We start from the raw sequence: 23,290 nt of genomic DNA on the forward strand, positions 1-23,290 counted from the left end.
CCAGCCCTAAGAAATGGCTTTATTCCATCAGCACTCGGGCCGCTTGTAAAAATTGAAAGTCCCCATAAAAGCCCATTCAGTTACTGCACAATAAGTGTTAATTTGCTAATTTCTTCACAGGTAATCAATTAAAATGTAAAATATTGGATAAAATTAGTTGCACTAAATTTAACAGCTGCTCCATAAGCATAATTAGTTTCACAAGGGCCATATGTATTCTGAGCAGAGACAGAGTTGAAACAAATAAGCGGATTTTAAAACAAGTTTGAGGAAATCTGCATTTAATTAGCAGGTGGGCACTACAACTGCATAATGTTTTTATACATTTATATTTATGAAGTGACAGAAGATCTAAAGGCTTTTTAAAATGGCGTTTATTGTTTGAATGGGAACTGTTTTGCTGCATGCTAAAGTGATTTAAATCCTTATAGCCCCGCTTTGAAAAAATCATAAATGGTGAAAGAAAACATGTGGAAAACTGTAAAACTAGAAAGAATTTGCGACAAAAAGCAGAGCCACATACCATAACCAAAAGGAAACTACACTTAATTAAATGTACACTACATCTGGAATATCAGCCTAATAAAACGTGCAACTATTAATTCTCATTGTTCTAAAGGAAATGAGGTCAGTGGCGTTTAGTATTTCCCCAATTATATTGCACTAAAGCACTGAACTCTATCTTAGAGGTCCAATCTAATCTCTTCAAAAGGTTACAACTGCAAAAGAGAGACTTTTTTTAAATGGAAGGAGGAATTGGAGCCCAAAACCAAGACAAGGTTTGTTTTCTTCTCTTTGAGCTCTTCCAGGAAAGATCAGTTTTTGCAAAAATAACCTGTTTTCTTGGCAAACAGCACCCCCCACTCCAAAGAAGGGTGCTGAGATGTCAACTTCTCCCCTGGAATTCTTCTCAGCATCTCTCACCTGACACAAGCCTTATTAGATGAGTTTTAGCTCAATGGCCACAAACAAAAGCCAACAAATTCACATCTCTTTAATACTTCAGCCATAAATCCAAGGGCTGAACAATGGAACAACTGCGCTGCATCAAGGCTGGCTGCTCAGACTGCTAATAAAGCCAGAGTGCAAACACACAAGTCATTGCAGCAAAATGCCATGTTCTCTTTCAAAGCATATTAAGAGAAAGTTCCTTGTTTAACTCAACTTCACCACCAGGAAAAAAAAAAATCACGGTACAAGTTGCTGGAAAGGTAAAATAATTTCAGGTATCAATTGCAGTCATTCAGACTGCAGAAATTATTAAAGATGTATATGTAATACAAATGTAGCTGCCTCTATAAACATTGCAGGTCATTATTAGCTTGCAATTTTAAAGTGCATGGCTTTGAGGAGGTTAAATATAGATAATATGTATGATAATAGTAATTTTTAAAAATTGACTGTTCAATATAAGGTGAGTGATAACAAAAGTAGGCAGCAGCAGAGTCAGAGTTTCAACCTGAAATGAGACTGATGCTAAGAGGACAAAGTTGCTCCAAACCAGCAGTCTGAGAGTTGGAAAGTGACAAAACATATTTCAGAATAAGGGAATATTTAAGATTTTAAAAAGTATCATCCCACAGTGCCAGAGAAAAGCAGGAAGAAATAAAAACAAGAACTGGGACAACCATGAGCTTTTTTGGAGATGATGTAAAATGTCTTTCCTCCAGGATTGCATCATTTAAACTTTCACTCAGCCCATTTCTTCCTGCTTGCCTTTTTCTCAGCCTAAGCAGTGACAGTTCTGGGGTTTGGCTGGGAGAGGAAGGAATTTCCTTGCTGGTATCTTTGTGTGGCAAATTATGCCAAATGCAGAGCTGGGGAAATGCATTCACCAAACACCAGCACCAACTCAGCCCAGCAACTCTGCACTTCTAAATCATGGTAACTACATGATCAAACATTGGTAGAGGTAAAATTCCCACAAGTGTCATTTTGAAAAACACAGCAAGGCAGCGTGGAGAGGACAGGGATGCAGATGGAGAGAAGGACCCAGGGATGGGACACTGCTGGAATTCTACAGCAGCTGGTTTGGCACACCTCGAGTTCTCCAGACTCCTGGAGAACCTCCTGCTCTGGATTCCAAGGGGGATGAAGGTGCCTCCTCTGCCACAAAGCCTTGGTTATCCTAAGGAGTCCTTGGGAAGGACATCCAGCATGTCCTGGACATCAGTGAGGTGCTGGAAAACCCACAGGAGATCAGCTGGGAGGAGGAGAACAACCCCAAACACATGGAGCTCCCTAAATGAGCCTTGGGGCCACAGTGCTGTGCCAGAACCTCCATCCCTGGCATCCAGGGACACCTCCCTGCACATCCCTGGGATCCAGGGATACCTCCCTGCACATCCATCCTGGGATCCAGGGACACCTCCCTGCACATCCATCCTGGCATCCAGGGACACCTCCCTGCACATCCCTGGGATCCAGGGACACCTCCCTGCACATCCCTGGGATCCAGGGACACCTCCCTGCACATCCATCCTGGGATCCAGGGACACCTCCCTGCACATCCATCCCTGGCATCCAGGGACACCTCCCTGCACATCCATCCTGGCATCCAGGGACACCTCCCTGCACATCCATCCTGGGATCCAGGGACACCTCCCTGCACATCCATCCCCGGGATCCAGGGACACCTCCCTGCACATCCATCCCTGGCATCCAGGGATACCTCCCTGCACATCCATCCTGGGATCCAGGGACACCTCCCTGCACATCCATCCCTGGCATCCAGGGACACCTCCCTGCACATCCATCCTGGCATCCAGGGACACCTCCCTGCACATCCATCCTGGGATCCAGGGACACCTCCCTGCACATCCATCCCCGGGATCCAGGGACACCTCCCTGCACATCCATCCCTGGCATCCAGGGACACCTCCCTGCACATCCATCCTGGCATCCAGGGACACCTCCCTGCACATCCATCCCTGGCATCCAGGGACACCTCCCTGCACATCCATCCCTGGCATCCAGGGACACCTCCCTGCACATCCATCCCTGGGATCCAGGGACACCTCCCTGCACATCCATCCCTGGCATCCAGGGACACCTCCCTGCACATCCATCCTGGGATCCAGGGACACCTCCCTGCACATCCCTGGGATCCAGGGACACCTCCCTGCACATCCATCCCTGGGATCCAGGGACACCTCCCTGCACATCCATCCCTGGCATCCAGGGACACCTCCCTGCACATCCCTGGGATCCAGGGACACCTCCCTGCACATCCATCCCTGGCATCCAGGGACACCTCCCTGCACATCCATCCTGGCATCCAGGGACACCTCCCTGCACATCCATCCCTGGCATCCAGGGACACCTCCCTGCACATCCATCCCTGGGACCCAGGGACACCTCCCTGCACATCCATCCCTGGCATCCAGGGACACCTCCCTGCACATCCATCCCTGGCATCCAGGGACACCTCCCTGCACATCCCTGGGATCCAGGGACACCTCCCTGCACATCCATCCCTGGCATCCAGGGACACCTCCCTGCACATCCATCCCTGGGATCCAGGGACACCTCCCTGCACATCCATCCCTGGCATCCAGGGACACCTCCCTGCACATCCCTGGGATCCAGGGACACCTCCCTGCACATCCATCCCTGGCATCCAGGGACACCTCCCTGCACATCCATCCTGGGATCCAGGGACACCTCCCTGCACATCCATCCCTGGCATCCAGGGACACCTCCCTGCACATCCCTGGCATCCAGGGACACCTCCCTGCACATCCATCCCTGGCATCCAGGGACACCTCCCTGCACATCCATCCCTGGCATCCAGGGACACCTCCCTGCACATCCATCCTGGCATCCAGGGACACCTCCCTGCACATCCATCCCTGGGATCCAGGGACACCTCCCTGCACATCCCTGGGATCCAGGGACACCTCCCTGCACATCCCTGGGATCCAGGGACACCTCCCTGCACATCCATCCCTGGCATCCAGGGACACCTCCCTGCACATCCATCCCTGGCATCCAGGGACACCTCCCTGCACATCCCTGGGATCCAGGGACACCTCCCTGCACATCCATCCCTGGCATCCAGGGACACCTCCCTGCACACCCATCCCTGGGATCCAGGGACACCTCCCTGCACATCCCTGGGATCCAGGGACACCTCCCTGCACACCCATCCCTGGGATCCAGGGACACCTCCCTGCACATCCATCCCTGGGATCCAGGGACACCTCCCTGCACATCCATCCCTGGGATCCAGGGACACCTCCCTGCACATCCATCCTGGGATCCAGGGACACCTCCCTGCACATCCCTGGGATCCAGGGACACTTCCCTGCCTGCAACCCATGGATGGAAGGGAGATGCACCATTTATTTCTCTTGTCAATCTGCTTAAAGACTCCTTCCTAAAATTCAGCTTCAAATTAAGATTATCAGATAACCCATCTGGTTTTCCCTGACATCAATTTCCCTCACCTCTTCTCAGAGTGTGTCCCAAAGCAGGACTTTGTTCTAAGCCTGTATTCCTGTAGCCATGTCATGACTGAGCAGAAAAATCTGGAATCTAATTCTAATAACTTTTAGGGAATAAAATAATAAAGAAACCAAAGTTAATACAGAAACTGGCACATTGTCCTATTAAATAAACAGCCAAAAGTCTCTCCCATTCCTTGTCCTCTCTCATTCAAAGCAGTCTTGGAATTCAAGGGCAAAAACCCCACATACACCTAAAAAAAACCAAAAGGGTGCAATACCCAGCTGCAGGTACATTAGATAAAAGCTTCCATATGAAACCAAAGTTAATGTTGATAAGATAATGTTGACATTACTCCAATCATCTGGAAACAAAACACAGAAAAAGGCTCCTTTGAGTTGAGAACACCCAACTTGTCTTCTGGACATACAAAAAGTTTAAAGCACGAGGTGAGGCAAAACACAACAGTTCCTTATTTGCCACACAAAGATACCAGCAAGGAAATTCCTTCCTCTCCCAAGCAAATCCCAGAACTGCCCCTGCTTAGGCTGAGGAAAAGCAACCAGGAAAAAATGAGCTGAATGAAAACTTAAATGCTGCAATCCTGGAGGAAAGACATTTTATATTTTCTCCAAAAAAAAGGGAAAAACTTGAATTCCACAGGAACAAACGAGCCCCACATTCTATTAGCAAGCAGATCCATCAGCCCCTGTAATTAATTCTTACAAGCACGTGGAGTTACTCCCTTCTCCAAGCAGCTGGAATCCATTTGACAAAACAAAGGTGCAGCTTTCCTGCAGGACTGTGGACAAACAGCCCAGATTATCCCTCCCTGCCTGTGCAGGCATTAGTGCCTCTGCATCTGCCCTGGATGGATCCCAGAGCATGGAAAAGGCTCCAATTCATTCTCCAGATGGAATCACCAGCCAGGCAATTATTTGTTGTAAATTTGACAACACCTCTGATATGATGGTAAAATGTTAAGGGACAGACAGGAGAGATTTTCAGGTTGAGATTTTCCACTTCCCCTGTGCCTCAGATTAATTACAGGTAAACACTGCTCCTCTGTCTGACTGGGACAAGCCCAATAGTTCAGGTTTTGGGATCATAAAACCTCCAAGACTGAGGCCCCAGTGATGGGCTGAGCTTAAGGACTCTGTAATATCTGTGTGTCCTTACATCCCCAAATTGATATTAGACAGCTGAAGGGAATGACCTAAACAGATATTTGAAATCAGCTTACACACCAGGACACCACCTGCTCTCAGAAACTGCAAAAAACCCCAAAAAATCCCAATTTAGGTCATGCAGCACCAGCACTGGCAACTGAGATCTCAAAGTGCCACCAGCACAGAGCCAAAATCGAAACAACAGGGGAAAAAAACCTGAATATTCCTCATTCTTCAACACTGCAACACCATTTAAAAGGCAAAGAAAAAATCTGCCCAAAGACAGGATTAAGGCATTTCCTAGAAATAAATACCTAATTTGGAAGACAGAATATTGAGACTGACTGGATTCATAATAACCACAAGCAACACAAATGATAACACCTGGATGAAAAGCTGTGTCTCTGCCTTTTCCTGAGTAAAACAAATGAACCCATTCTCTGTGCTCACAGCTTTTAAAAAAGGCAATTTTTTTCTTTAATTCAGTGATAACCAGACAGGCTGAGGTTTAAATTTTATGAGACGTAAAAAAATTTAAGGTATTCCACCTGTACTTTTTACCACCACGTGTTTATGAAGAACACAGAAAGGTTTTTAGAATACCTCCTTTTCCCAAAATAAAAACAAAATAAACTTAACATTTTTAATGAAAATTGCTATAACTGGACTCCAAAAAATTAAGTCATGAAAAGGTTTTAGAAAAATACTTCACACCATGCACTCAAAATCCTGGGGAGGGACAACATAACAGCATAAAGAGTTTGGGTATTTTGTGTCCATTTTCCAGTGCACACTCCATAAACACAGGGGTAATTCCCTGATTTCCATGCAAGTTGGATGCATCTCCCTTTGAATATTTTGCATGTAACAAACACAGAGCAGGCAGAGGAAGGCAGGGGCTGTTTCCAGTATTCCCCTGGATGAAAACTGAACAGCTCCACTCCTGCAGACTGCTGAAGAGCACGGAGCTGCCACCTTTGTCAGCCCCAAAATCTCCTTTTCTGGGAGTTACCACCTCTAACCCTGTCCTGTCCCTCCCAAAGCCCGATTCTTATGGCTAATTAAAAACTCCAGGGAAGAAAATTCTCAGTATTTCATTTACTAGTCTAAAAATTAGTGTTTTCCTCATGGAATGTGTAATAGTTACATAAAATATTGTCAAATAAATCACACCAGAAAGAAAGAAACAACAAAATCTAGATTGTTAAAAAAAAAAAAAAAAAACCACAAAGCAAGAAGAACTTAATAATTATATTTCAAATGTGTTCTGACTGTTCTGATCAGCTGATGATGCTGAGCACAAACTGGTTGGTGTCAGTGCTAATTTAAATGGGGAATAAAGGTGAATTATGATGTGATTTCTTCATAGCTAGGTTTTGTTAAAAAAAGGGTCTCATGGAACTTTCTTCCAAGCTCTGCTTTTTGTTTAAAACACAAAAGAAACTCACAAAGCCACAGCTCACCCAGAAAAGAGTGACAGGTTCCTGACTCTGCAGCAGCTCTTATGGACCACACTCACCTGCATTTCCAGACCTCAAGGCAAGAATTAAAATGAAAAATGAATTCTTTCCATCACTGAGAGTATTACCCAAACCAGACAGCTGAAGAATTCCAAAAATAAATTCCAAAAACAAACCAGTACCTGTTGCGTCACTCAAAACCTTGCACAATTCTGTCCCCACAGCTCTGGGAAGATTCACACCACCAAGGTGTTCATTAACACCATTAACAGCATCCTGGGGTGTTGGAGGGGAGGGAACAGGAATAGAATGGGATTTTAGAACTGAAAAGTGTAACTTGTATTGTGTTACCAATGTACTAACCAAGGGAAACGTGTCTGACACCCCTCTGGGACTCACTGGGTGTCCCCAGCTGTTACTGCTGTGTATTTTGGGGTTTTTTACTGATGTATTTTTCATGTTTCTCCAGCTTTTTCCTCCCTTGCTGCTGACCAAGCTCCCAATCTCGGGCATTTCTGTTCTGGACACTCCTGGATGCTGCAGAGGGCAAAGAGCTGCATCCCACCCAGCCCTTCCCATCCCCATCACCTGAGGGTCACTGGGGGTGAGCTGGAACCACCCCAACAATCCTTCAAGCCCAGAGCTGGGGCAGCACAGACCCCGTGGCTTTGCTGCCCAACCTCCAGCTGCACTCACCAGGAGCGATGCTCTGAGCAAGGCCAAAGCTTCAGTGGATTATTCAGAGAATTTCACCTTTCCATGTGGCTGAAGTGAGGGAACACCCCAGAATTCAGGTATTTTAGAGCCACCAGAATGCTCCAGCTCTGGCTTTTTCCTGCTGCCTCACCCACAACATCCATGTTTCCAACATTCCTTTCAGGGGAATGAGGAACACCCCATTCTCCCACCATCACCCTCTGAGGAAGTGGGTACCATTTTCACTGAAATTCTAATTTAATTTCCCATTTTCCATATTATATGGATGTAATTGGAAGCTGTAGTTTCACTCTAAAATGCATTTCCTAGTTCTGATAATCTACTGAGCAATTTCCATGACCACATATTTGATGGGACTCCATAAAATAAAATGCCTAATGAATAAGAAAGGCTATTTGTATTTTACATCATTTTTCTGTATTGAATATTTGCTTACAGAGTAATCAAAATATTACCCTTAGAGAAGTCTCACAATTAAACCAGTTTCTAAAAAATTGAAACAATTCTGCAGTTTTCCTTAAGGATTTGTTTTTATTTTCATTTACACTGCAACAATTCACTTGCTTTAATCCTTTATCTGTGATTTGAACAAATATCTGTGATTTGAACCAATATCTCATGACTAAATGACATTTTGTTTGTTTTCTAATTCATAGCTCTTTTTAATCAACCTTACACTTGAACCACAATAATTGTTTGGGTTCTGCATTAATATTGAATTCCCCAAAGCCCATTTTTTGTGGCCCAATGGCACTGCTGACCTTTCCTTTCTCAGGCTGCAGTTTGCTGCCAGTGCCCCCCGAGCTGCACGAGTGGCTCCTGTAGCTCACAGTGCCCTGCAGATGGTTGTGATTACACCCAGCACCTCCCCAGGCACTCTCCTCACGGGATCTCACGTTCAGCCCCACAGAGCTGGGCAGATCAAGCCCCTCCAGACTGATTCCAGCCTCTCCAAACAGGAGAGGTTTTCAAGTCACAACATTTCCAATGGAATCACTGCTGCCTGCACTGACCCAACACACAGCTGGGATTATTCCTGCTGCTGGGAGATGTCCTTGGGGATCAGAGCTGTCAGCAGCTGGGGAATGGATGCCCCAGAGCCCCAAACCCTGGGGAACAGCAGGGTTTGCCTGCTCCTGGCTGCCCCTCCCAGGGCTCAGCCCTGGTTCCTCGGAGATTCCCAGCGTTGTCCCAGGGCACAAACTTCCACCAGGAGCTGCTGCCGGTGAAACGCTGGGAGCTGGATCAGGGAACAAACGACTGAAGCAAGGTGCTGCAGCTGAACATATGGCACAGCACTGAAGGGGCTCTGGGAAGAAGGTTTGGATTCCTGGGAAGCTGATGTGCCGTGAGAAGGGCCGGCGATGAAAGCACACCCGGCCCCACAGAAATCCAAACACAGCCACAGACACAATTATTTTACTAATTGCTAATGAATACAGTCAAGTGGCTTCAAAAAGCCAAACTTTGCTTGGACTACTTCAGGTTTTGACCTCTGCAGGAGCAAATGCATTTCAAACTGGAGCCCACCAAAACTGATTAACGGCGGCAGCCAAGGCCAGCGCGGAGCAGGAGCTTTTTTCCATCTATCACATGGCCCCAAGGATAGTTAAATGAACCTTAAAATGGCTACAAACAGCTCAATGACTACACAGAGTCCTGCCAATTAGAAATAATTAGGCAGTCATTTTGGTGGTAAGTCTTTTTAAGTGCATACATAATGATGCAATGATGCTTATTAGCGAGCTCATAGGAGCTCTGCTCAAACAGCCTGGAATAATTATGCAACTATCACAAAGCCTTGCACATCTCTGTACTTCACCTTAATGCATTTAAAAATCCACTTCATTACCTCCAGTAATTAATCCTCCATTAATTGCAGGAAAAGCCCAGTTTACCGTGCTTCGTTTCTAATTATCTTATAAATAGTTATGGTTCTAATTAATGTGTTCATTAAGCTGAATATCTTTCTCAAAGCCATGCTCAGAGCAAAGGTTCTGCTTTTGAGAGAAAAAGCCTAACTAGCCATAAGGTGAGGCCATTTTGGTTGTATTTGCTTTTATTTTAGTATATTCAACCTCCTAATTGGCATTTAAAATCTAATTTGGAAGAACTTCAAGAAGACTATATAGGAGAAAAATAGGAAAAGGCTTTGCTTTTTTTTTTTCACACATTCTCCAACCAAGAAGCTCAGAGCTTTAACAGGAAAACTTTTAGCATCTCTTTTTGATATAGACTGGAAACAGATTTCCAGTGCTGTGCCACAGATTAATTTAAATTCTATCACAATTCAATTTATCCCTGCATGTTTCCATAGAGGAGAACCCAAAACCATGGAAGAAAAACAGATACCTAAGAGTTTATACAGAATTACAAATAATAAACCCATACTGCTGGCCTTGCCTTCATTTCTAGGATCTAAATCCATGGCACAGAATTACAACCAGAATTTACATCAGTTTTTTGAGCTGAGCATGACCTGACCCTTTAAATTCATTGAGAGGTTGCCTTCCTAAGAGATATGGATATGATCCAATAAAAAACACAACTGGAGAATATCTTACAACAATGCCTATGGATAAGGAAATCCCCCATTGAAACATTTCCCAGGATTTTGGGGCTTTGCATGTAAGAATTTTGCAGAAAATTCTGACTCAAAATAAAATTCTACAAGAGTACAATCAAAATATTTTAGTTACAGTTACAATTATGGTAGAGATACTAAATTCCCATCTTTTTCTAGCTTTCAGTTTTTTAAATGTACATTATATATCTGATACCCCTGCCTTCAGTTACACTATGCAAAAACAAATCCGAGTTTTCCCATCTTTTTATTACCCTCACCACACATTTTACATTCAATATTTTGTTCAGAAAATTGCTCACACTCTAGTTTAACAGCAGAAGGACAAAAGCTCTGCACATGCCTGCAATTATCCCATTTCTTTTGGGAACCTTTTCTCCCTAGAACACCCCAGCTTGGGATAACTGGAATCACTGAAGTCAGGTGCAGCTTTGCCATGGCTCTGCCAGGGCTGGGGCCTGAGGCCAATAAAGCTGCACCAGGAGCAGATGAATCATCAGCTCTACAGCTTGCTCTGGAATTTTTGGGAGACCCAGCATTGGAAACTGGTAAAATGTAAAAGCTCAGGAGCTCAGATGTGGGAGGAGAGGCAGCACAAAGGATGAAAGGACAGCCAGGAGCGGCAGGGTAGCAGAGTTTTCATCAGATTAATCATGGACTCACTCCCAGAGCACACCTGGGGAATGGCCCAACCTGGACCCCACAGGAAAATGGAGTTTTATGGGATAAGGTTTGATACAAAGGTCCCCAAAGGCTGCCTGCAGCAGTGACTGCCCTGCCCACACAGCCACGTCCTGTAAGGAGCAATGCCTGCAATCCCACAAAAACTGACAGCAAAGGATTCCAGGGCATGGATGCTGGTTTATAGACAACCAGGGCATGCTCTGGGTTGGGAGGGACCCTAAAGCTCATCCACATCCACGGCAGGGACACCTCCCACTGCCCCAGTGTCCAACCTGGCCTTGGGCACTGCCAGGGATCCAGGGGCAGCCCCAGCTGCTCTGGGAATCCCATCCCAGCCCTTCCCACCCTCCAGGGAACAATTCCTTCCCAAAATCCCATCCAGCCCTGCCCTCTGGCAGTGGGAACTCATTTCCCCTTGCTCTATCACTCCACACCAAACATAACCTCTCCATATCGCTTTTTTGGCAGAAATCCACTTTTTTTGTCTTCATCATTTTAACCAGATTCTGCTCCTGCCATGCATTATCAGAATTAGAAAGAGTGAAAGATGGGAATAAAGAGTCAATTTTTACTACTAAATTCTACTGTTTTGTGTTTCACAGTGGGGAAAATCACTCCTAGAAACGAACCCTGGAAAAGCAACAATTTACAGAGCCAAGAGGGTCTTGGATTACCAGGGCATCCTCAAGACATCTGCTTTTGCAGGGCTGCCTTGAGAAACACGAGCTCTGCAGCACAGAAAAAACAGATTCTATTTCATGGCCTGAGCTTTGGTAGCAGATGAAAAAGAGAATTTAAAAAAAAAAAAGTTAAAATATGTAGTGGTTTAGAATGTAGACACACTGAAATCAAAAAGGCAGTTCCTCACTAAGGGGAGTTCCTTTTCCAAACAGAAAACTGAAGCACTAAAAATCCCAACAACCTGCAAAGACCCCTTTTTCCAAAGGGAGGAATGAGAGGTTCTGGAGCAATGATGAGCTCTGCTTTAAACATATTTTGTGTACCCAACACCTGGGCTGCACAAAACCCAACTTTCCCTGCAATCAGACCTGAGCCTGAGCTCCCAATGAGCAGCACTTCCGCATTCAGAGCTTTTTAAAGGCTCCTTTTTTTGGTTTTACACCAATGAAAGGCATCAAAGCAGCTGTCACTTGCAGCTCTGTGGCTTTATTGATAACTGGAGGGCCCTTGGCGTTGCCTTGTGAAGTTTAATTTCCCAAAGTGGTCAATTAAGGGTGGGCAATGAGCTCAGCAGTGCCTGCTGCTCCAGGATATCCCCACTGCCCCTGCTCCACCTCTGGGCCTTCCTGGGCAGCCACGGACACAACCTGATCTTGAAATACGGACACAATCCTCTTGAAAAAGCCACTTATTGCAACAAAAGAAAAGGGTATTTTTAGAGGCTGGTGCTGACGCAACCTGGAATGCAACAAGATCCTAAATAAAAACTGCAGGGTTGGATTTACTGGGAGAAAACCAAACAAGAGCTGACATTACCATCAGCAGGATCACACTCAGTAATGCCAATTCCACTCTCCTGCCCCAAGCTTTTATTTGAAGTTTCATGAAAGAAATGCTGCAATATCTTAATTAAATCTATTTGCTAATGGACCAAAGGCTTAAAACTTTCCCAGCAGTAAAAAGAGAGAGGAACATGTAATATTTACACTGATTCCTCACATAATTGCACCTGAGTGGGATAACTTGAGGAGCAAGGACAGGGGGAAAAATAACCTAAGCTGCAGATCAATACTTGAAAGGAATGGTAACTCCAGTGGCCACAACCAGGCAAAAAATTAGGCAATCCTAAGAATTAATGAGAAGAATAAAATTACAGGAGTATGGAATGGCTAGGAATTTCAAAAGCAATGTTCTAATTAAACAGCACTGCTTGATTTCTGCCAGGACTCCTGTCTGCTTCCCTTTGGAAAACTCCTCCTTTGGCCTTTCCAGAGGGATTTCCCAGCTGTGTCCCAGCCCTGCTCAGGACAAGGGCCCTGCCTGTCCCTGTCCATCACTCTGAGCCAGTCCTGCCTCTCCCAGCACACACAGCCCAGAGAGCTCCCCCTGTCCCCAGCCTGTCCCTGTCCTGAACAGCACCATCAGCTGTGCCAGCACTCAGTGCCACCTCTGCTCTCACCTGGAACACCACCAGCTTTAACCCCACAGCTGCAGCACCCTGAAATTCACACCTCAACACCCCTAACAATCAATCCAACTCCACACAGCTACAGTGGATCTTTGCCCACCACTGCAGAAATTCCATTCTTTTTTTTTTACCAATCTCTCCTCTGTATCCTCCTGTTCCTCCATAAACTCTCCATCATAATTTTACTCTTTATTTATCTGCTGTCCACTCAAAACATCCATCCCTTTTAATTTCCTCTCTCCTAAAAAGCTTTATTTTCCTCTTAGGCCAATGCTGTTTGAGGAAATCCCTCCTGAAGTTTCCATAATGAAGCCTCTGCTCTGTAATCCATGAAAAGCTCTCCACCAGCATGTGCTGAGCAGGACAGACAGACACAAAATTACTACAAATTGTGTCTTGATCCACTAGTTCTTATCAGCTCTGAGGCCTGATAGGCCAGGTTTTAATGTAGAAAGATTCCAGCACTTCAATCCCACACTAAGATAATTGCATGGAAAAAAGGAGATTATTTTCCTTATTTTCCTTTTTTCCTTACTGGCAGGTACCAGTAATACAAACACAAAAGCATTCAGTGATGCCATCTTTAAAAAGTCTCACAAACTGTGCACTACCAACCCTTCAATAAAATCCATAACAGCAATTTTTTTCAGAAGGGATTAAAAAGGGAAACTCTCTCAAAGACCCCAAAAAACCATAATCAGTGGGGTTTTACTATCAGTTGTTTAATGACTCTTTTCACACAGCACTTGAGGACTCTGGGTTTAAATAGCACAAATTAACTGCAAACCACAAAGAACTCTGCCAGGCTGAGCCCAGGTTAATTCCAGTTCACACTGCTGGGATGATGGCAGCTGCTTCTGCATCCCCAAACCCAAAGCTGTGCCAAAGGCAGCCCTGAGCAGCAGCTCCCCTGCCCTGGATGCAATAACCTGCACATGGAATAATCAGACTGGAGCAATGGTAAAGAAACAAGGTGGAAAACCTGATCCAACACCTCCTCCAGCCACGCTGCCAGGGATCAGCTCTCCAGGCAGGATTACTTCCCATATAATCTTTTTTTCTTCTTCAACATGTACAGATGCACTTGCTGGTTTTGTGTCCATTTTGAAGCTGAAGTGCATTAAAGATATTTTAAGGCAGCAGTTTGCAGTTTAACATAATGGGAGAAGCCAAAGCCATTTGGCAGACAATAAAGCAAACTTGCATATTCACAGGCAGCTCCAGGATTGGCTGAAATCAGGGAATAAAGGTCAACATTTTTGGTTAATTCTATTTAAAGCTCCGTGAATTAGAAGATTTGTGCAGCAAGTTCTGCTGCAGAGTATTCTCTATGTGATTAACTGGCAGAACAATCACAGTGGAAACTCTCCCAGTATTCCCAGGGCTCCATCCAGCCCAGAATCCTGCAGGAGCCACAGCAGCAGAATATTCTAATAAGAACTCCCCTAATCTTCACCCAGCAATAATTTCAAGATGATATTATTATTCTCATTTCCTTGAATAATATCCATACTCCAGGGCCATTTTCCTTCTCATATTCAATATGGGGCATGCTCCTATCAAGATTCCTTTCCTCATATCCTGTCACAGTATCAATCACTGCCTGCTGTCCACTCAATCCACTTTTGATTTATCAGCCCCGTCTTCCTGGACTCCATAACTCGACCCAAACCATTTTAGCAAGACAGTGACAAATAACACCCAGGATCACATCAACCTGTTCCACTTAGTAAACTAAGGAACAGGAACTGTGACATCCCTCCATAAGTATTCCCTGCTATTCCCCAGCCTGATGTATATTAATGAGGAGCTGCTATTTGAAATGCTCCTTCCACATCAGCATCTAATATGATCAAATTAGGAAATGGGATGATTTATTAAATTCTGTGGAGCTGAAATATTCCTTCCCAGCTCTGGATGCCTGGCTGCAGAGAGGGAGCTGTTGCTTCCAATTTTTCCACGGGAGGATGTGCCTGCGCTTCGCAGACGAATTATTGGCTTTAAAAAGATTGTGAGGAGGCGAAATGTTATTAAGCAAATGCTCAGTAAAACAAACTAAATCGGTTTTAAAATTCCTAATTTAATGTAAATCTTGGTTGTTTCTGCTGAAATTCAGTTTGTGATCTTATTAAGTCGTATTTGCATTGTACTCCCTCACTGTAGGACAGCTCGGAATTTATAGCATTACTGGGAAGCTCCACTTTTTTGACTTTAAAAATGCATCTAAAATAGGATAATTATAATATGCACAAGTTTTCTTATCTTCTCAAATAAAACACAACCGCTACTGGGAAGCTCCACTTTTTTCACCCTAAAAACTGCATCTAAAATAAAACAGCCAACACACACACACAAGTTTTCTTATCTTCTCAAATAAAACAAAACTATTATTAGGAAGCTCCACTTTTTTTACTCTAAAAATGCATCTAAAATAGGATAATTATCATATGCACAAGTTTTCTTATCTTCTCAAAAAAAGTACAAGCAATACTGGGAAGTCCCACTTTTTTCACCCTAAAAATGCATCTAAATTAAAATAACCACAATATGCACAAGCTTTCTTCTCCAATAAAGTACAAGAAATCAGTTTAGGTTGCAAACAACACCTATTTAAAATATCTTACACATAGCATTATAAAAACCCAACTTTTCAAAGTAAAACTTGATCTATCTCAGTGTTTTGCACTGCTGGAGATCTGTAAATCACCTGCTCAAATAAAACACCTGTGTTAGAGAAGTTATTAGAAAATCCATTACTTTTAACACCACCTTCACTACCTTGAAAAACAAATTAAAAGAGGATTGTGGGGAGAAAAGATGTTACAGGACACAGAATCTGTGCCACCTGCATGATTTATACCAAAAACAATTCCAGGCATTTAAAGAGACCACGTACCAGACCTGAACTTCCAACAGGAAGGTAATGTTCTAGAGGCTGACTTCTAATCAATAAAATAAAACTTACAAATGGCATTTTCTGGGCTCCTAAAGGGGATAATCCTCTGAGGGTGCAGTAGGAGGAACAAACCAGGGCTGATCTCCCCTCTCCAGGTGGGCAGCAGCTTTTCCTCCCTCCCTGGCACTGCAGAAGCTGCAGATCCCCAGGAATATTCCCCTGGATAACCAATTCCTCACCACAGGAACACAAGGGCTGCCTGAGCTCCTCTGGAGCCTTTCATTAATTATTTTGTATTATTTACAAATGGTTCCTTCAGGGTTTACCTTGAAAAGCCATAGGAAAATAAGTTGTGCCACCCTGAACAAATAAAAATTCGGATTTACAGCTGGAATTCATGAGAATTCCATGCCAGCACTATAAACACTTTTCCAGGACATTGTCACACCTGCCCCAGGTGGGGCAGAGATGGGGAACCCTCAACCCTGAACCACCTTTTCCCACCGTTTTGATTTTTAGGTTTATTTTTTCTACACCTCCATCACATTCCCTCTCTTCTCCACAATCTCTTTTCCAGCCTGAGGAATCGTAAACTCCTTGGAAAGCTGCTGAGCCCCTGGATTGGGTGATTTTGAGACAGAAAAGGGATTATTTGGCATCACTGACAAGCAGGGCAAGCACAGGCCTGGAGTAGCAGCTTTGTGCTAAACCAAGATTTAACTCTCCAAAATCAGATTAATGCAGAGCTGCTCAGTGCCACACTACAGCAGACTTGGAAAAAATTACAATAAAGGATGGAATGGCTCCTGTTGGGTTTAACTTTGAGCTTTTGGATTCTTGTGGGATCACTTGGAATGTTCTTTAGGAATATTTTCCCTCTGTGGGTGTGAACAGGACCAGCATTTAAAGGAATGTACAGCCCTATCCCTCTAGTGCTGCACATTCTGTACATGAAATGTTTGCTACACCAAATATTTAATACATCAAATAGGTGATACATTAAATATCTGATACATCAACTATTTAACACCAAATAGTTCCTAGCAGTAGCCAGGTTTTTCAAGTTTTTAGGTGCCTAATTTCCATATATTGTAACCATGATTAAAATCAAATCCCTTGGAAAGATGACCACTAAACCACAGCTAGTGAGAGCTACAATTTATATTTATTATACATTATTGTATGACCATTAAACCATAGCTAATGAGGTCTGTAATTTATTATATATTGTTTTATTATAATAAAAAATATTTTAAATCAGTTTATCACACTTCCTAACACTGAGTATGTGAAAAATCCTTCCCTTTCCTCTCATTCTTCCAACATTTCTGTGGGTTCAAACTGATTTTCTTGGCAAAAAAAAAAAAAAGTGGATATTCACAGGAGGAGAATACCTCTCCTTCAGGAGAGGTCATGCAGTTTGATTTCTAAATTTATTTCTAACTCTAAATAATTAAATTTCTACTACAAAGGCACTGCAGCAATAAAGGGTCCAAGCAACTCTTCCAGTGAACAGCTGGGAACAAGTCATGGCACAGCACAAAGAAGAGAAAGGGGAATATTCACATCTTCCAACAGTTTTTCAACATTTAGAGGCAACAGCTCTCCTGGTTTGGACATGGGAACCAAAGGTTTAACAAATTCTTAGTGCAGGCACACAAAATCACCTGGCTGAAGATTTTAAATGTGGACCCAAACAACTTTGATCTGCCTCATCCACTCAATAATTAATTTTAAATCAATAGAAAATGCTAATGGAAGCCTGGTAGCCAGGATAAACTTCAGTTAAACCTCTTCATTGAAAAATACACACAAACACAACCTGAGCATCTTTTAATTAAAGAAGAAAAGCATATTTTTAAATACCTTTTGCAACTTCTGGTTAAGATTTAAACATTTAAATTGTGAAATATTTGTTTGTCACAAACCAATGCATGCAAATTTTCACTGCAGACAGCCTTAAATATTAATAAAAGATTGCATAACTAAAGACTCATCCTTTTCCAAGAGGAACACAGGTGAGAAAATCAGTTTATTCTGAACTTCAGGGAGCCAGTGTTATGTGTGGGAATTATGGAAAGCAGGAACCAAAGGGGGAAAAAAAACATGAGACACTTACAGATAATTGTATGACACCAAAAGATCCTATTTATGGGGTTTTTTTTGCTTGAATCAAATGCAAAATAAATATCTTATCCTCAAAACTGTTCTGCCAGGGTAACTGAAAGATTTAGCGTGTGGCAAGCACTGCAGAGACCCCAGCTGAGGAATGGGAGGGATGTGTGATGGTTTGAGCCATCACCTGCAGCCATTATTCCCATTCATCCCAAGCCCAGTAATTCTGGCAGGATTTTCCAGGGATGTTTTTCCAGTAAAATACCACTGTTGTTTTTTCCTAGGGTGACCCTTACCTCCTGGTCCTGCTCTTGGACCTGGACCTTTGGGATCTGTAGGATTTGCCTCTGCCCCGGGAGCGGCTGCGCTTCCTCCTGGAGCCGTAGGAAGAGCTGCTGCTGGATCTGTGCCTGCGCCTGCAACAGAGCTGGGGTGAGCCTGGCACTGCCAAAACACCCCAGAAACAGCAAAAAACCCCGAGGAGTCCTGAGGAAACAGAGCTGGGGTGAGCCTGGCACTGCCAGAAACCCAAAAACACCAAAAAACCCCAAGGAGTCCTGAGGAAACACAGCTGGGGTGAGCCTGGCACTGCCAAAACACCCCAAAAACAGCAAAAAACCCCGAGGAGTCCTGAGGAAACACAGCTGGGGTGAGCCTGGCACTGCCAGAAACCCAAAAACACCAAAAAACCCCAAGGATTTCTGAGAAAACACAGCAGGGGTGAGGCTGGCGCTGCCAGAACCACCAAAAAACCCCCAAGGAGTCTTGAGAAAACACAGCTGGGGTGAGCCTGGCACTGCCAGAAACCAAAAACCACAAAAAAAACCCCAAGGATTCCTCAGAAAACACAGCTGGGGTGAGCCTGGCACTGCCAGAAACCAAAAAACACCAAAAAAACCCCAAGGAGTCCTGAGAAAACAGAGCAGGGGTGAGCCTGGCACTGCCAGAAACCAAAAAACACCAAAAAACCCCAAGGAATCCTGAGAAAATAGAGCAGGGGTGAGGCTGGCTCTGCCAAACACCCCAAAACCAGGGACAAACCCCCAAGGATTCCTCAGAAAACACAAGACTGCTCCCCAAGCAATTCCTGAAAAACACAGCCAAAGGTGAGGCTGGCACTACTCCCAAAACTCCCAAAAAACAGGGAAAAACCCCCAAGGACTCCTGAGAAAACACAGCCAGGGCTGAGCATGGCACTGCCCAAAAATCCCAAAGAACAGGGATTCTGATTTTTCACTGATTTCTGGGATTTGGAATCCCAAACCCCCAGAACTCAGTGAAAAAACACAGCCAGGGGTGAGGCTGGCACTGCTCAAACACCGCAAAAAACCACAGACAAACCCCCAAGGACTCCTGAGAAAACATGTACAGACTTGGGGGCTTCACAAGGTGCTCCAGAAGCCTCAAATCCCACTATTCCCCCATAAGAAATAACTCACACACAGAGGGACACTGTTACCCTAAAGAGTTGATCCTCCAAAATCCACATCCTGGGCAAAAAAAAAGATTGGGTGGGGACCTTAACTACTATTAGTAGTAATCAGTTAATCAGTGTTAATTTATTTCATTTGAGTTCATTTAAGGGTAGTTCCCTCCTGAGTCCAATCAGGACTCAAAAGGGTCTCTTCCTTTTCCCCTCCCTCCCAGTTCTATCTATTTAAAGAATAAATTCTTCCACACCAAGGAAAAAGGTGAAAGAAAAGATATTAACCCCAAAATCCAAATCTTAACACTTCCTCCCCATCTCCCCAATAGTTAATTGATTAACAATTACAATCCTCCCTATTTTTGGCCTTTACTTGTGATTAATATTAAAATACAAAATTTATATTATACAATATTATACAATATTATACTAAGCTACCTTATATTATATCTTATACAATATATTATATACTATAATATATTATATATATTATAGTATCTAATATAATGCATTAATTATATAATATATACTATATTGTATATTATATATTATATAATATTATATTGATAATAACATATTATCAATATATTATATTATATTATATTATATTATATTATATTATATTATATTATATTATATTATATTGCATATATACAATATAAAGAAGAATGGAATTCAGGATGTGCTCAGTGATGGTCCAGCATGAGGGAGAGGGGCAGCAGGAGCTGGAATGCTGGACAGGATAGAGAGGTTAATGCTGAAGAACAGGGCTGCTCCTGGAAAGGGAAGGTGATGTTCCTGCTGGATGAGGGACAGGAATTCCAGGGACTGCTGCCTTTGATTCCTGGGGGTCAGGGATAAACCCACATGGAGCAGGGCCTGACCCGCCAGGAGCATTTGGGCTGCCCCAGGGGCAGAGGCAGGATCCCAAAGGCAGAGCCCTGGATCATTCCTGGATGCAGCTGGAATGCCCTGGGGCCCCTGCAGCCCCAGCCCCTCTGGGCTCCCTGGAGCTGTGCTGCAATAATGGGATCCAAGGAGCCCAGGCACCCTGCCCTGGCCCTGGGGAGGATGGAGATCCCAGCAGGAGCAGCAGAAAGGGCTGGGAATGAACCCCCGAGGTGCCTCCTCAGCACACCCTGCAGCCACTGCAGAAAGGCCTGGCAGGAGCATTTCCTCCTGGACACCAGGAGAGTTCTCCAGCTCCTCCTCCCAGGGAATTCACCAGCACAAGCCAGACTGAGACAGCCAGGATGGAGCACGGAGCTGCTGCAGGGCTGGAGCCCCTCTGGAGCCAGGCTGGGAGAGCTGGGGGGGCTCACCTGGACAGGAGAAGCTCCAGGGAGAGCTCAGAGCCCCTGGCAGGGCCTGAAGGGGCTCCAGGAGAGCTGCAGAGGGACTGGGGACAGGGATGGAGGGACAGGAGCCAGGGGCAGGGATGGCTGGGAGATTGGGAATTGGGAATTCCTGGCTGGGATGGGATTCCCAGAGCAGCTGGGGCTGCCCCTGGATCCCTGGCAGTGCCCAAAGCCAGGCTGGATGAGCTTGGAGCACCTGGGGCAGTGGGAGGTGTCCCTGCTGGCAGAAGAAAGGAAGAGCTATTTTACCTCCTGGGGTTTCCCTGGGTTAAAGCAGAATTTCCCTTTGGATCTGCACATTCCCTGCTCTATTCTCCTGGAGGGGAAGGAGGTGTGGGTATTTCGGGTCATGGTGGTGGGTTTGGGGTTTTATTTTGACAAAGTGAAAACAGTTTCACATCTCCTAAGGTTCAGAACAATCTGTGCCATAAAATCCCAACCCGTGGGATCCAAACCCTTCCAGCTTCGCGCTGTAACACGAAAAGACTTTCTAAAATCTCCTACAAATGCACCTTTTCTCATAGGAATGGGACCAGGACGGGAGATCCCGGGAGCGCGACCTGGACCTGGATTTCCGGCCCGACTTTTTGCGGCTGTAGGCGCGGCTGTCCGAGGAGCTGCTGGAGGAGGAGCGCCGCCGGTGCTTCTTCTTCCTCCGGCTCCTGCCCTCCTCCTCCGTGTCCGAGGAGCGCCGGCCCATTCCGACCTGCACAGAACCAGACATCCCCAGCTGGGACAGGGCTGCTGCCTGCCCTGGCTTGGTTTGTATACATAATATTAAAAAAAAAAAAAAAATCAAAATACGTCTTTCCCTCTCCTCCTGTCCCTGGTCCCTGGAGCACAGCCCGACCCCCCGGCTGTCCCCTCCTGTCGGGAGCTGTGCAGAGCCACAAGGGTCCCCCTGATCCCCCTTTGCTCCAGGCTGAGCCCCTGCCCAGCTCCCTCAGCCCCTCCTGGGGCTCCAGCCCCTTCCCAGCTCCGCTCCCTTCTCTGCTCCTCCTCTTCCCAGCACAGACGGCTCCAACTCGCTCAATTCCTCCATCCAAACTCTGGCCCATCCTCACACCTCCGGTCACCGGGGCAGCACCTCCTGATCCACCGGGGAGCGCCTGCAGCGGAACAAAGGCAAATTCACCGTAAGGACACGGAGACCCCTCCGAGCACTGCCGGGAGCCACGGGGCTCCAGGGAACAACACCGTCCTGGAGAGCGGCCCGTTCTGGGCACGGCATCTACACCGGGACAGGTCCCGGCAGCGCCGAGCCGAGCGCGGCCAGGCCCGGGAGCACCGGGATCCCCCAGAGCCGCTCCCCGCCAGCACCAGCACCTCCAGGGACTCCTTCCCAAGGCCCAAGCCCTGCGCACGCCGGCCATCCCCAGCACAGCCGGGCTCCCCGTGAGGGCTCCGCCGGGGCCGTGCCCCGCGCTGGAGGCCGCTGCGCACACCCGGCCCTGCAGCGGCCGCCGACCGCCCTGCCGTGCCCTCGGGGACCGGTGCGGCTGTGTCCCGTGTCCCTGTGTCCCCCTGTGTCCCCGCAGTGCCCCCCGTGTCCCCCGTACCTGGCGGAGCCGCCGCGGCCCCGGTTCGAGCCCAGCGCCTTCCGGGGCGGCGGGCAGGCAGCGCCAATCCACCGCCGAGCGCGGCCAGGCGGCCGCAGCGAGCGCCGAGCCATCGATGCGGCGCGCCGGCGAGCGCCCACGCGGGACGGGCGGGGGTCGGGCCGGGGTCCCGCTGCCCACGGGGCCGCAGAGCCCACGGAGCGCTGTCCGCACCGTGCCCGACACGGTGACCGGCGCGGCGACCCACGGGCGCACGGTTGTGTGTGACACGCCGCGGGTGACGCGCAGGAGGGGGAGCGTGGGTGGTCCCGGGGTGGGGGTCCCGCTGCCCACGGGGGGCGCAGAGCCCAGGGAGCTCTGTCCGCACCGTGCCCAACACGGCGATCAACGCGGCGACCCACGGCGTGTCCCGCCCGCCCCGTGTCCCGCCGCAGCGGGTGACAGCGGCACGGAGCGGTTTTCGTTCCGTCCCGGAGAGTTAAAGGAAGGTCGGGGTTTGTGGCACCGAGAGCCGCCCCGCGGGCGGAGGGCAGCGCTCCACGCGCGGCGTGGGCACCGCGGCCGTGCCCGCGGGACGGAGCGCGCCGGGCGCGGTGGGCACGGACCGAGCCGGGACCCGCCGGGCCGGGCGGAGCCTCCGCCGGGCACCGACCAGAAATGCAACAGAACGATCGAATCGCTTCGCTTAATTCGATTTTCCTACCGAATTTGGTTCGTTCAACGCGAG

The 23,290-nt window shown here is 46.5% G+C and overlaps 1 protein-coding gene across 1 annotated transcript in view; it reads right to left on the minus strand.

Annotated features, from left to right (window-relative positions):
- Positions 1-22,663, minus strand: part of RSRC1 (arginine and serine rich coiled-coil 1) — a 100,306-nt gene extending 77,643 nt beyond the window's left edge. The window contains exons 1-4 of the mRNA XM_071438245.1: positions 22,564-22,663; positions 22,069-22,113; positions 21,517-21,710; positions 18,517-18,636 (exon numbers count right to left, since the gene is read on the minus strand). Coding sequence (XP_071294346.1) covers positions 18,517-18,636; positions 21,517-21,704 — 308 coding nt within the window. The 5' untranslated portion in view covers positions 21,705-21,710; positions 22,069-22,113; positions 22,564-22,663. The remainder of the gene's footprint in view (positions 1-18,516; positions 18,637-21,516; positions 21,711-22,068; positions 22,114-22,563) is intronic.
- Between the last annotated feature and the right edge of the window lie 627 nt (positions 22,664-23,290).

This window comes from Agelaius tricolor, unplaced genomic scaffold (assembly GCF_023055355.1).
Source record: "Agelaius tricolor isolate 1412-34295 unplaced genomic scaffold, bAgeTri1.0.p SCAF_12, whole genome shotgun sequence".
NCBI classification, from domain to species: Eukaryota; Metazoa; Chordata; class Aves; order Passeriformes; family Icteridae; genus Agelaius; species Agelaius tricolor.